Raw genomic sequence first — 12,941 nt, 5'->3', positions numbered from 1 at the left:
GTTTGATACAGTGTGGGAGCTGTTTACTTCGGGGTTTATGGCTTCAGCCTCACAGTTCTATTGACTACCTAAAATTCAATGTAGAAATATGTATGTATTTTTTGGGGAAGAGGGTTCTGTAGCTTTCGTCAGAATCTCAAAGATCTGTGACTCCCCAGAAGGTTAAGAATCCTTGGTCAAGAGTAAAAAGAATGTTGAATCAATTGTCAGGAGAATCAATACTGTTGTGAGTTCTACAATAGTGTAGTTCTACCACACTGTAGCCTTTTAAGAAGGCAGAAATCATCTCCATTTTACATATGAGAAAATGCTCAGAGCTAGAGAAACAACCAACACTAAAACCTAGCCTTCCTGGACCCGGATCCATTTTCTTTCTGCCTCTACTCAAAATCAGTGGACCAAATGGAAGATACTGTGGCATTTTGATAACCTGTTAGTTGTGAAAAGTCCCACCCCCACCCGCTGTGCTTTTCTTTACATTTATGGGGAGTTTTTTCATGCCCTGGAAACTTCATTAGCATCTCTGAATTCTTTTTGTTTTGTTTTTAAACCCAAACTGCAAAAACAAGTGGTATTATTCTTTATTGGTCTGTTTGAACCTTTTTTGAGACCTGTTTCCCAGCACATAGACATTATAAAACAACTTTTTATTATTAAAACTTGGGTATGTTTTCATCGAAATTAGTAGTTTGGTGCAGTTGAAAGAGCATTACTAGGAATCAAAGAACTTGGGGTCTAGCCTTGACTTTGTACAAACCCAGGCAGATTATTTGACCTCTCTTCACTCAGGGATTCTCCTCTGGGGATTGGCTGTGGATGTATAACAGTGACCCAACTTTTTAAAATTACGTTTACCCCTTCTATCTTCCCCACCAAGAATGTAATTCTGCATCATGTCTTGCCTCCACCTGGTCATTATCAGGAGTGAGCCATTGTGTGATATTGTGTGTGTTATCACCCTCAACTGCGCTGGGATTGGAAAAGGTTGAATGCCATTGATCTCAGAGCTCCCTTCCAGCTCTGCTAGCTCTTTTTACTGAAAGTTCATCAAACTTGCGTTACACACAGGTCAGTGTAAGAGCTGCAACTATTAACTTCTCAGCATACAGTATTGGGGGAAAAGATCACCTGGTACTACTCTCAAGGACATAGGCGATATCAGTGTATGTGGTTTCTTAACTGTTGTTCAAGAATTGCTATGGTTTTGTCCTTTTTCCTCATAGATCACTATAATTTGGAGGCCTTCCCCAGTGCAGTACAAATTCCGGCCTTCTTACCCTGCAGACAACACACTACTGTTGATAACATGTAAGAACTTGTTGTCGTTAGTAAAGCTGATTCTGCTGACCATTGTGTCACCAACCACAGTACCTGGTTCATAGTAGCCATTCAATAAATGTGCAATGAATGACTGAATAAACAGATGAATTCAGGGAGAATCGGCCTACAGCCCAAAACAGAAAGTTCTGTTGACTTTCACATATCCTAGTTGCTAAATGCAAAAACAGAGAGGAGAGAAGTTCCTGGAAGTATTTTTGGGCGGTGAGAAGTGAATGATTAAGAAGCCCAAGGCTGGTTTGGGATTTGTTTGGGAATAGCCACTTAAATTTTAACTACCTGTAGCAAAACAAATCAGGTAGTACCCTCTCTGAATGAGAATTACGCTGAAATAATTTGGTTGAAGTTCAATCAAACCAGGAAAAACTCCCCTCTGGATTGTTCCAATCCTTGAAATTCTACCATTTAGACTCTTTGGATTAAGGGATTATCTCTGTTCCAGGTCCTCTGTTTAAAGGTAAACACTCCTAAAACAGCTAACTCCTTACAACCTGAATGACATCATTGGATGATGGAAGGTGATACTCTTTGGACAAGAACAGTTACGGCTACCATTTGAAAGGGTGGCAAGGGTCCTGAGCAATGAACCCTGCCTGAGAGATGAAGACCTGAGTGGGTCACTGAGCTGCTAGGTGCATGAGAATCCTGGGTGTTTGGAAAATAAGATGCCAGAAAGCCAGGAAGGGCACTGAAAGGAGAAATCCACTTCAGATTAACCTCACCTACCTCCCCACTTTGCCCAGCGAGGGTTTCTGCCTGGGCAACATGTACTCACTATTTTTAAATGAAGACCTCGCCTTGTCAAATTCATTCTGTTGATTGCAGCTAAGCTTCCAGGCTACCGAGACCATTTTGAGCCATGATTCTGTCTTACAGCATAGCAGCCATGCTCCTGCCCCCCAGGAGCAAGACAGCCACAGATGTATCGTGTGCCTTCCATGTTTTCATCTAAGTCACTAGTTCTTAATCATGGATTCAAGGTATCTGTAAGTGTTCTAAGACGGTGCGTGACACTTTTTGTGTGTAAGAATTTCTCTATGGAGAGGGATGCAGAGTGTTCAGCGTTTTCTCAAGGTGATCCATGACCTCAGAAAAGGTTAAACACCACTGATCCCGCTATTCAGTATTTTGAACAGAACAATGTTCATCAAGACACAGTTCTGTAACACTGCCAAGAGTACCTCTCATCCTGTTCAGAAATTTTGGGGTGTAGTTTTTGACTATCACATATCAGTCTCTTTTCTTCTGATTTGCCTCTGTCATAAAAGTGGAAGGGAAAAGTGAATTCCAGATACTTAGGCAGCTTGGTAATTGAGACTTTTGTACTGCTGATGTCTAGTTTTAAATCTCTAAATATTAGGTCATTCCTAAGACTGTCATTTTGCTTCCTTTACCAATCAGACACCATATATCATAATACATTTTGTCTGAATGGAATTATAGATACTTAAAGAATCCATGTGATTAGCTAAAATTAACACATCAGAGAAAATACATAAGTAAAGGCTTGCTATCTCTTCTCTCCGTGGCTCTGGACAAGTGTAATGTGAATTTCAATGTCAATCTACCCTAAAATCTTCGAAGACTACTTCAATTAGTGTATAGGTAGGATCTATATAGAAAGGGCTTCGCAGTTTCAGAAAAGCCGCTATGTGAAAATCTGGATGTGAAAAGTCCGAGATTCATTACTTCATTTAAAAAGGATTCACCTTAGGAGGAAGTCAGACACAAAAAGTACATACTGTATGATCCCATTTATATGAAGGTCAAGAAAAAACAAAGCTTATCTCTAAATGATAGAGAACAAATCAATGATTGACTAGGTCCAGGGTGTTGTTGGGATTGCACAAAGGGACATAGGAAACATTTTGGAATGTTTTGGATGCTGGAAATGCTCTAGATTGTTGTGGCAGTTTCACGGGTGTATACATCTGTCAAAGCTCATCAACTTGTATGCTTGAAATAGGTGCAGTTTATTGTACATAAATGTCAATAAAATTGTTTATAAAAGATCTACCTTAGGATCATTAAAATAACATGTTATTGAATATGATTTCTTGAACCTTGAAGTAAGATTTAAAATCTGATTGATTACACAAATGAAAACATCTACCTGTAAATTTCTTCAAGGTGGCATGTGGGTGAAAATATGATCAATAGAAGAGCTTTTTAACAGATGAAGAAGTGGTGATATCAATGCATTTTACTTAATATGTGACATTTATACAAGAATGATACCTCTTTATTAATGTGGGATACCCCAAATGTAAAACAGGTTAAATAATTAGTTCAGATTATCTAAAATTGATCTTAAGAGTTTGTTGAGAACAGCTTCCTAGTGTGGCCCTTCCAAAGTAGATAGCATGAGACACAGTGATAGCACAATAGCTCATTCAAAGCTAAATTGTACATCACCTATGACATCACCTTTTGTATTCACTGAAGAAAATTTGTATTTGGAATTGTTTGCCTGTATATTATTTTGCATTTGAAAGGGTTAGTTTGAAATTTTGCTATGCTCAGATATTGAATAACAGGGTGGTTCCTTGGGAAATCTCATATGATAAACGAAGCATTGATTTTTAAGACCTAGATTTAAATGCTATGTACCAATCAATATGTACCTTTTACATAGTCTTCTCTGGAATGTTTTAGGATTTTTCCCCAATCTATGAGATGATGCTGGTAAATTATTTTCTTAGAGGTCAGTGTGAAAATGGGAAACCCTGAACTAATCCTAGAAACAATATTGAATTCAATTAATGTCAGCTTGTCACGTGTGCATGTGGAATGTAACTAAGAGTAGCTAAAAATAGAGAAAAACAGTTTTCTGAAATACGCCAGAGGTGGTGTTGCAAAAACACTTTGAACTGAGTTAGAAATCACTTCCCTAATCATTTGTTAGGTTTACGCTTTAGTAAAATTGTAAGTACTCTATACTGGTAATGCAGGAAACCTCACATTTATTTAGTAGTTATCTTGACCTGTTTATTTTGGGTTGATGGTAGGAGCACCTTGTTAGAAGAGGATTGGTCGGAATGGAGCGAGGTGGTGGGAGATTGGTAGGTCAGCTAAATTCTAAATGCCAGTAATAGGTTCCTAAGTGATGAACACTGCATTTAGGCTGCCAGCCTATGGCTTTTTCGCTTGTTTTTCCTCATCACACGAGGGCTCAACTACAATCTCGGGCTCCAGCTCCGACGCCGGCTCTGGTTCCGGCTCCATCTGTGGCTCCTGTTCGGCTTCTGGCTCCAGCTGAATCTCAAGCTCAGGCACCCGGACAGGTTCAGATCCTGCGGCAGGCTCCTGGCCAGACTCAGGCTTGGGAATAGGCTCATGATATGGCCCATGGATGGCATCAGTGTCAGCATCATAGAAGGAAGTTGGCAGAGTCGCTTCCAGTTGGGTAACGTCTTCAGATGGCATTGTCTCAAACTCTGTACCTTGGTGTACCTTTGTCATTGGTCTGCAGGAAGAAGGCCCAGGGAAGACCAAGTTAGGGTTTGACATTTCATGTGGAGCTATAGGCTCTGTAGCTTCAGTGACCGGGTCCCAGTCTGTTCAGTATCTCTGTGATTTCTAATATTCTGCCTCACTGTCAGACTGCGTGTCTCCATTTTGGGAGCACAAAGATTATATCTCAACAATATTCTGAGAGTTCAAGAGAGAAAATCCAGTGTTTAAAATCTGGGGAAACTGGTATCAGGATGAAAGGACCTAAAGATCTAATAAGGTATTTAATGGCCAAATCCATGGCTCGGGTGCAACTCTAGCTCCCACTTCATCTAGCACAATACTTGGCACCTGGCTGGTACTCAATATATAGTTGCGGAAGCATGGAAATGGAGGGATGAACAAATGAATGAGTGCGATATACCTTCTAGAAGAAACAACAGAGTGGTCAAGAGCATGGACTGTGAGCAGTGTCTCTTTCTGACTTCTGTGGGCCCTACACACTTTTGCCTTCATGGGCCTCGTGTTCCATAAAAAAAAGCATTAAAAATTATATTTTATGACTGTGTTGGTAGAAACACAAGTATATTAATATGATCAAAACATGTTCTTAGGCCTTGTAAGTGTTGTTGTTGTGCTTAAAGTGGTTGATGTCAAGTGCTTAGAACAGTCTGGCATGCAGTGCTCAGTAAACAGTAGCCATCATCATTCTTGTATAAAAGCAGTGCAGTTGAGCAGAAAGAATCCCTGACAACTTAGCCTAAAAGAAGTGCTTAGGAAGAGCTGACTGAGAAGAGCTATGCCTGAGAAATGTTCGTATTCAAGTAAAGACAACAAATGAGGCCTTACTCAAGTTCTGTGGTGGTTTTAGAATTTCTCTTCCTTCCTTTCCCCTTTGCCTTGGTTCTTGCAAAGCACACCACAGAGATGACAATGGCAGCTCCCGCTAGGATCGCTACCAAGGCTCCAACAATGATTCCAACTTCTGAATCTGGAGGATACAAGCAGCTTGTTAGCAAAGTGGAAGATACTGTCTACCTCATACATGTGCATCTGTGACCCGTAGGGCTATTCAGGGCGTTCATATGGGGGCAGGAGACTTGTATAGGCTGGGAACATGGAAAATCCTTGAACCCTGCCAGTTGGACTCATAGTGGGGGAAGAAAGATGCCTGGCTCGACTATGTAGCTTACCCATTCACATTCACAAACATAAGGTAAAAATCATGCCAACTTGTGGGAGGTGGGGTCTCTTTAAAATAGGGTTTAGAAAAGTGAGTCTTCAGTGCACATTTGGTTGGTCAGTGAGAGAGACACCATGGAGCTGCAATCTGCTGACCAGAGAAATGACCTGTTACAGGCAAGGACATTTCACCAGGCTTTCCCTGAACATAGGTGAAACAGGTCCCTAAAAACCTTCTCTCCCACAAATACCATGCTCATCACGGAGTCACATGCATTCTGGCCACTAAAAAGGGATATCTGCCTATTTCCATAAACAGGCATGTGGACTATTAGATCAGTCTATGGAGAAACTTAGTAAATGTGAGATGATTCAGCTGAGCACCAAGACCTTAGAGCACTGAGGTACTGTCCCCAGGAGGCTATGTCTGGATTCCAGGCAGGCCCACTCCCATCCGCCTCCTCTCAAACAAGGATGGACATCTTATATTTTGAGATGAAATGCTAATTGAATTGGCTGGTTATTCTTTTTAACATTTTTATGATTAAAGGAGCGCACGTGCATAATTTAAAAAGTCCAACAGCTCTACTAGGGCTTCTAACGGAAAAACAGTGGTCTCCTATTTCTGAGTGCCATTCGCTAGAGGCAACCAGTCTTTACTCTTTTTGTTTTTTCATCTTCTGGAATTTTCCTCCTTGTTTCTTTCGGCTTGTTCTAGTATGTTCTGCCTTTTCCAATTTTTGTCATTTTCTATTGACTGCCTACTCTAGACGTTGAAGATTTAATGTTCTTACGCCATTCCCCTCTCCACATCCTCCTCAAAGAGTTACAGCACAAGTTGTAGTTACATTCAAGTTTGCAGTATTGTAACTATGTAAATATTGTTCACAGCTGCAGAACATGGTATATATTATGATTTGTTCTTGTACAACATTTTAAAATGTTCCCTGAGGATAATAATTACCTCTTTTGCGGATTTGCTTTTTTTTAATGTATTATCACTAATCCCCAAAATTTCCAGCAAAACTCTTAAACCCCTTTTAATAGATTCAAACACATCACATAGTCTATTGGTTTCTTATCCCCCCACCCCCCGGAGACATCCTTTCTGGAATCCTCCATCCTGTTCCCCCAACATGGACTGGTGAGCCTTCTAAGTCTGCTGCTTTACTGTCATCCTTCAACCCTCTTTCACCTCCATCCCTATTTTATTCATAAAGAAACAGGCTTTGCAAGTTGCTTCCAGATTTACCTCAATTAGCACTTCATTGTTAAAGCTGGCCCTGGTTCTATAAGCATATAATTATGTTTCTTCTTCAGTGTCCCACAGACCACCCTGTGCAGACCTCCACTTAACACATTTTAGTGTTTGTTCATCCCTGTAGCTCAGCTGTGAGCTCCTTGACTCTAAGACATATATCTTATTAACCTCTGTGTATCCATCACCTAGGACAGTCTCTGGCATATAGTAGATATTCAGTGAATATTTGAGGAAGGCAAGGAGGGAGAGAAGGAGGAAGGGAGGGAGCCAAAAGCCAACACCATTGGAAAGAGGATTCAAAAGGAAGTAAGGCTCAAGTACAAATCCTAGGAGTGTCTACATCTGCAGTATGACTGTACGTCTGGAAAGACAAAAAGGGTTTGGGGAAGATCTAGAGGAAAAACAACATCAATTATGAAGGGATTGCGGGTACAATGGGACCACAGGAAAGGAGAGAAAAAAGATGAGGTTTCTTCACACTGAATGGAAAAGAGCTGAAAGTGATATGCGAACGAACGAGCAACCTGGAGTTGGAAATGTTTGATTCAGGACAAATACAAGGAAGAAAGCTTTTCAGGAAAGCAATGATCCAGTGGCCACCCTGGACACAGTATAGATTAAAACCACAGATTCAAAGTAAGTTAGAAAACATGAATAGAGGACATGATCCTAAGTGTCATTAAGTGATTTGTGAGAGGTGTGCCAGGGAATCCCTTGTGAAAGCTTATCCCTGACTGGCCAGGCCCTCAAGTCTGTGCTTAGTAACTGAGCACCTCTGAACTGGAAGATTGAGGTTTAGAGGCAATCCTGGCACGGCCAGTTACTAACTGGATGACCTTGGGCAAGTCACTTGCCTCCCTGAACTTCAGTTTCCTTTTCAGTAAAATGAGGCTAACAATACATTCTGCCTCCCAGGCAGGGTGGTTGGAGGATGGAGTGAGGTAATGCTCACAGCACCCAGGTGAGTTGTCCAGTGCATAATTTGTGCTCCACAAATATTAGCCTCTGTGACCGTTCTTATTACTATTATTATCTGAGGCAGATCTTAACAAATTAATTAAGAACTGGAGAGTTTGTGAGCTCCATGTGTGATATAGATTGCTACAGCTTCACCTGGATTGACCAACAGCATAACAAAGAAAATTCAGCCTGGTACTACCAATGAAGCTGTCATTTTACTTATTAAATTGTAATAACTACTCTCTAGAGATGTTGTGAGGTTAAACAAATTAATGTTTGTAAACAATTTAGGGCAGTGTGTGGCATATACAAGTATTACATAATCATTAGATATTAGGATGGTAATTCATCACTTCAACCAATATGTACATAAAGCACCAAAATATTCAGAGAGGCAGGAAGGACTAAACAGGGACCTTAACTAATTTCCTTGGTCAGCACGCCCAGGATACTTGACTTAAAGAGAACTGTTCAGGTTGTATGATCAACTCACGTGAAGCAGTCAGATCGATTTCACAGGTATTATTGCCAAGGATGTTGATCGCTGTGCACTGGTAATGACCTTGTTCAAAATCGGTCAGATTTCCAATAACCAAAATCCCGGTGGCTGGGTCTGTCAAAACCAGGAAATAGACTTCTCAAATCTCTTATGTGGGTACAGATCATGTCAGTGTAGCAGATCATTCAATGCCCACCCACTTCCTCACGTTGGCCTCCCATTCTTGAGATGTCCAGGGTCCAACTAGACTCCTCACAACTATTCCAAAGGTAGACCATCTGGGTCCACACCATTCTCTCCATACCCACCACCTCTGAGCCAAAAGCAGACTTGACTCCTAAAAGGCGGGGCTAAGACCATACCATAATCAACTTATTAGGAGGTAGATGTTCCCTTTATATCTCCTTCCCAGAAAACTAAAAAGACTGAGTTCTAAAGAAGAGCAGCCAGCCACACACACATGCTGTCAGCCAGCACACACACCAGGCCCTGCCAGGGGCTGCTGAGGGCTATCCTTACCGAAGCTTTCTTTCACTGGAATGAGGTTTCTTCCTTCAAGTTTATACCAGTGGTACACAGGGGAAGGTGTACCGAGCACTGAGTGGCAAAAAAGAGATACAGGATGGCCAGTTTCTGGTATCCCTTGAATACTGCAAAAGGGCTTAGAAGGTTTGACTGTAAAGCAATGACAAAGAGTAAAAGCCCTGTAGGATGAATGACAGTCTGTAACAATTGCAGTCACTTCCTCACTTTCATTTTGTGGAACATGAAATCTTTAAAAACTTATTTTGACAGTTTTCTGTTTGTACCACTAGGTGGGAGGAGAACACTTCAGGTGCTAGGACCTTCCAGTCACCAGGCCATTAATATTCTAATAGTGTTTCTTCAGTCTGCCTCCTCCCCAGGTTCATAATCATGAACTTCCACGTTATGTCTTAAAACAACCAAATGTAAGCAAACACGAAACAACTAGGAGCATAGTTTATACTCTTGAAGCACAGTTTTAAAGGAAAATTGAACCCTCAAATACTTGGAGATAACCTGTTATTTTTTTTGAATTGTTATATTAATACCATATTTTTTATATTAATACCATATTTTTCTTTTCTGTTTTCCTTTATGAGTCATTTTTTGGCATTTTCTTCTGGGGAGTGCCACAAAATGGTTGGAGGGTTTGAATTTGCCTGTGGCATTCATTGCTAGGGGAAGCCCATTTGGGGCGGGGTGTGCTACAGAGCGCTGAAATCTTTATTCAGTTTTCACTCCATAAGCAAATACTTGAGTGCCTTCTGTGTGCCTGGCACTGGGCTACGCACCAGAAATTCAAAAGTAGTTCTGACACAGGTCTGAAGCGCGCGGGGGGGGGGGGGGGGGGGGGGGGGGGCGTGGTATACAGGCGGCCACGGCTTCGAGGGCTTTGTCTTTCATGTATCTTATACCGAGAGCAGTAGGACCATGGAAGAAATTTAAGTACGGGAGGGATACTGGTCATTTTAATGTTTTACCTGGATCTCACTGACTCCAGGGGTGCCTGAATCAAGGGAGAGGAGGAGACAGATTCAAGAAGTACTAACAGGTCAACAGGTGGAACCAGTTAGATATGGGGCATGAGGAAGAAGGTGGAATCAGCGATGACGCCCAGGTATCTGATTTGAACAGCTGGGTAATGAGCTTTCCATCATCCCCTGAGATAAAGAAAACAGGAGGAAAAGCAGGTTTTGGGGGAAAGAGTGAGGAGGAGGAAGGGGTGAGGATGAGGTCAGGTTGGGACACACTGATTTTTAGCTGCTTAGGAAACACCTCAGTGAAGAAGGTCTGTGGAAAGCAATCTGAATCTCCTCGCCTGTATTAATGCTCACAGCTGTTTCTCACCTTAGTCTGACAGCAAGACAAGGATCTGAATGTCGGTACTTTCCAATTCACCTTCCTTATCTTAATTTAGATTTAAAAGCCTCCGAAGGCACAGCTTCTCTAACTTAGGCTGGTTAGACCTTCAATACTCCGGACTGCCAAGCTCATGGGAGGTAGCAGTTCAGAACAGAGCGCTGGACCCACACAGAACACTATCTCTGCAACTTTCTCCTAAATGTCTGCAAGTAGCCTAGCAGAGCCAAATCTCAGTTGATCCATCTGCAAAATGTGAACTAGAGATGCTCTGACCTCAGAGTAATCCAAATATATTGTATTTATATAACTAAAACCATGTCTCTAGAGCCTTGCACGTGGAATTGCTGATGGCTATGAGCAGGACTAATTCCTGCTGCCACATTTTATAGCTTGCTACTGAAGTGAATCTTCCAGTCTTGCATTCTAACCCACCGGACACATGAGCAAGAAAACAGATGGATATAGCTGGACCTCTGTGAAACACTTCTATCTTTGAAACAACTCTACCTTTTAAACAGGTGCCTTTTAATTAAAATAAGTATTTTCCTATTTACCGCTTTATTCTCTCTTATTCTTACCACTGATTTTCTCAGCTGGGGACGACTCATTGGATTTGCCTACCCTAAACAAGGCTATTATTTAACTGGAAGTCCATTGCAACTATCACTAGATTTAGATACTGCACTTTTTTAAACATGGTAATTTTATAGCTTTTACAGCAGAATAGAGACATTTGAACATAAAATTAAGTGAGGTGTTTCATCACAAAGTCAGACACCAGGACTTGCGCTAAATGATGCACAAAACCCTAGAATCACTTGCATTCATTTCTTGAGCCCAGAAGCAAACCTAAATAGGAATTGTATTTGTTTGTTTGTTTATTGCTGAACACATTTTTTTCCTTTTATTTTTATTAACAAAACACTTAGTGAATCATTTTGAATCAGGTCCCAAACGTATATATTTTCCAAAACTACTGAGTCAGAGTTGAATTGACACTTCAGTTAAAGTCCCCAGTAGAACTTAGATGTTTACTGCCGAAGCCATCGATCTACCATTTAGCTTTATTGCTTTCAACAGAGTTGGGGCGGGAGAGAGAGGTTCACCTCAGAAAATAAATGAAAATACTTCAGTGTGTTCTCAAATCTTCACTAAATTCATTATTTTCTTTTTATGTGCCAGATTGCAGGAGGAAAATGATACTCATGTCAAATACATACAAAATAATTATCCAAACCTCTGCTGGGTATTTTTCAGAGATTCGTTTTCCATGACTGTCACACCTAATGGAAGTCTCTCAAATGAATGGTCGTCCAAACACCTGGGCCTGTTGCTCATTGTAGTTTCCTTCACCTAAATCATGTCCTGCCGTTTCAGCCCCTTTCCTACTTTGCACATCCTTCAACATTCACTACAAAAGTCACATTCTCCAGGAGGCCTTCTGCAGTTCCCCCACACAGCTTTTAGCCCTTTCCCCGTGTCTCCGAACTCTCCTCCCCCACCTCCACTGTAAGCTTTTCTGTTATGTATCTGCCTCCCTCACTAGACTCTGAACTTTTGGAGGGTCGGGATGCTGTCTTTTACATCTTTCCATCTCCATTGCTTAGCACAGTAACTGGACATATGGTAAGGGTTTGTTGAATTAATTTATGCACAAACGAGTGAATGCATAGGATCAATGTCCATCACTGGGTAATAAAATGTCCCGGAAAAATGCATTGCTTGGAAGAGCGATCTTTAAGGAAATATCGACACCCCTCGCAACCATTGGCCTCCCTAACCCACCTGCCCCTATCATGCCCCACCCCTCACTCAGGGTAAGCAGAACAGGCATTCACATGCAATGGAAACTGAGAACTGTAAACAGCCTCTGCAATTTTTAGAGACAATTATTGGTCTCAAGATTTCCAGAAAGCATTAATTTGTGGAATGCTTTTGTTCTTATCCCAATTAATAAAAATTTAATTTTTGAGAGTTCCCAAACAAACAAGGAAATCACAGACCCTTCTGTCACTTACCTTGCCTGGATCCTGGATGCTTAAGGAAAAGACATGACACAGTCATTGCAGGAACAACTGACCCAAAGACTCATGGGAAATAACAACTTGGAAAGGAAATGTCTCTCAGCTTGTTATGGAAGTTGATTTGGGATTCTTTGAACTTTAAATTTAAGAATATTAACCTTCCTGTGTAACTTTATCTCAGGGTTATTTCCAAGCTCGGAGATAAAGAGGTCTGGTTTCTTTACGTAGTTTCTGTTCAGAAGGACAACACAGCACCAGGGAGCAACAGAAAACCATTAGAGGAGTAATCCCTCAAATTATTTGAACATTGACTCTCCAGTATATCATTTGAGCCTCA

General features: G+C 41.2%; 1 protein-coding gene across 1 annotated transcript in view; it reads right to left on the bottom strand.

The window, feature by feature from the left end:
• Positions 1–4,330: 4,330 nt before the first annotated feature.
• VSIG1 (V-set and immunoglobulin domain containing 1) overlaps positions 4,331–12,941 on the bottom strand; it is a 30,917-nt gene continuing 22,306 nt past the window's right edge. Inside the window, exons 5-8 of the mRNA XM_019662436.1 lie at positions 9,213–9,368; positions 8,688–8,807; positions 5,641–5,782; positions 4,331–4,804 (exon numbers count right to left, since the gene is read on the bottom strand). Of these exons, the coding sequence (XP_019517981.1) occupies positions 4,471–4,804; positions 5,641–5,782; positions 8,688–8,807; positions 9,213–9,368 (752 nt within the window). The 3' untranslated portion in view covers positions 4,331–4,470. The remainder of the gene's footprint in view (positions 4,805–5,640; positions 5,783–8,687; positions 8,808–9,212; positions 9,369–12,941) is intronic.

This window comes from Hipposideros armiger, unplaced genomic scaffold (genome assembly GCF_001890085.2).
Source record: "Hipposideros armiger isolate ML-2016 unplaced genomic scaffold, ASM189008v1 scaffold_377, whole genome shotgun sequence".
Taxonomy (NCBI): Eukaryota; Metazoa; Chordata; class Mammalia; order Chiroptera; family Hipposideridae; genus Hipposideros; species Hipposideros armiger.
Note: the sequence above shows the minus strand (reverse complement) of the source record. Positions and strands in the feature narration are given on the sequence as shown.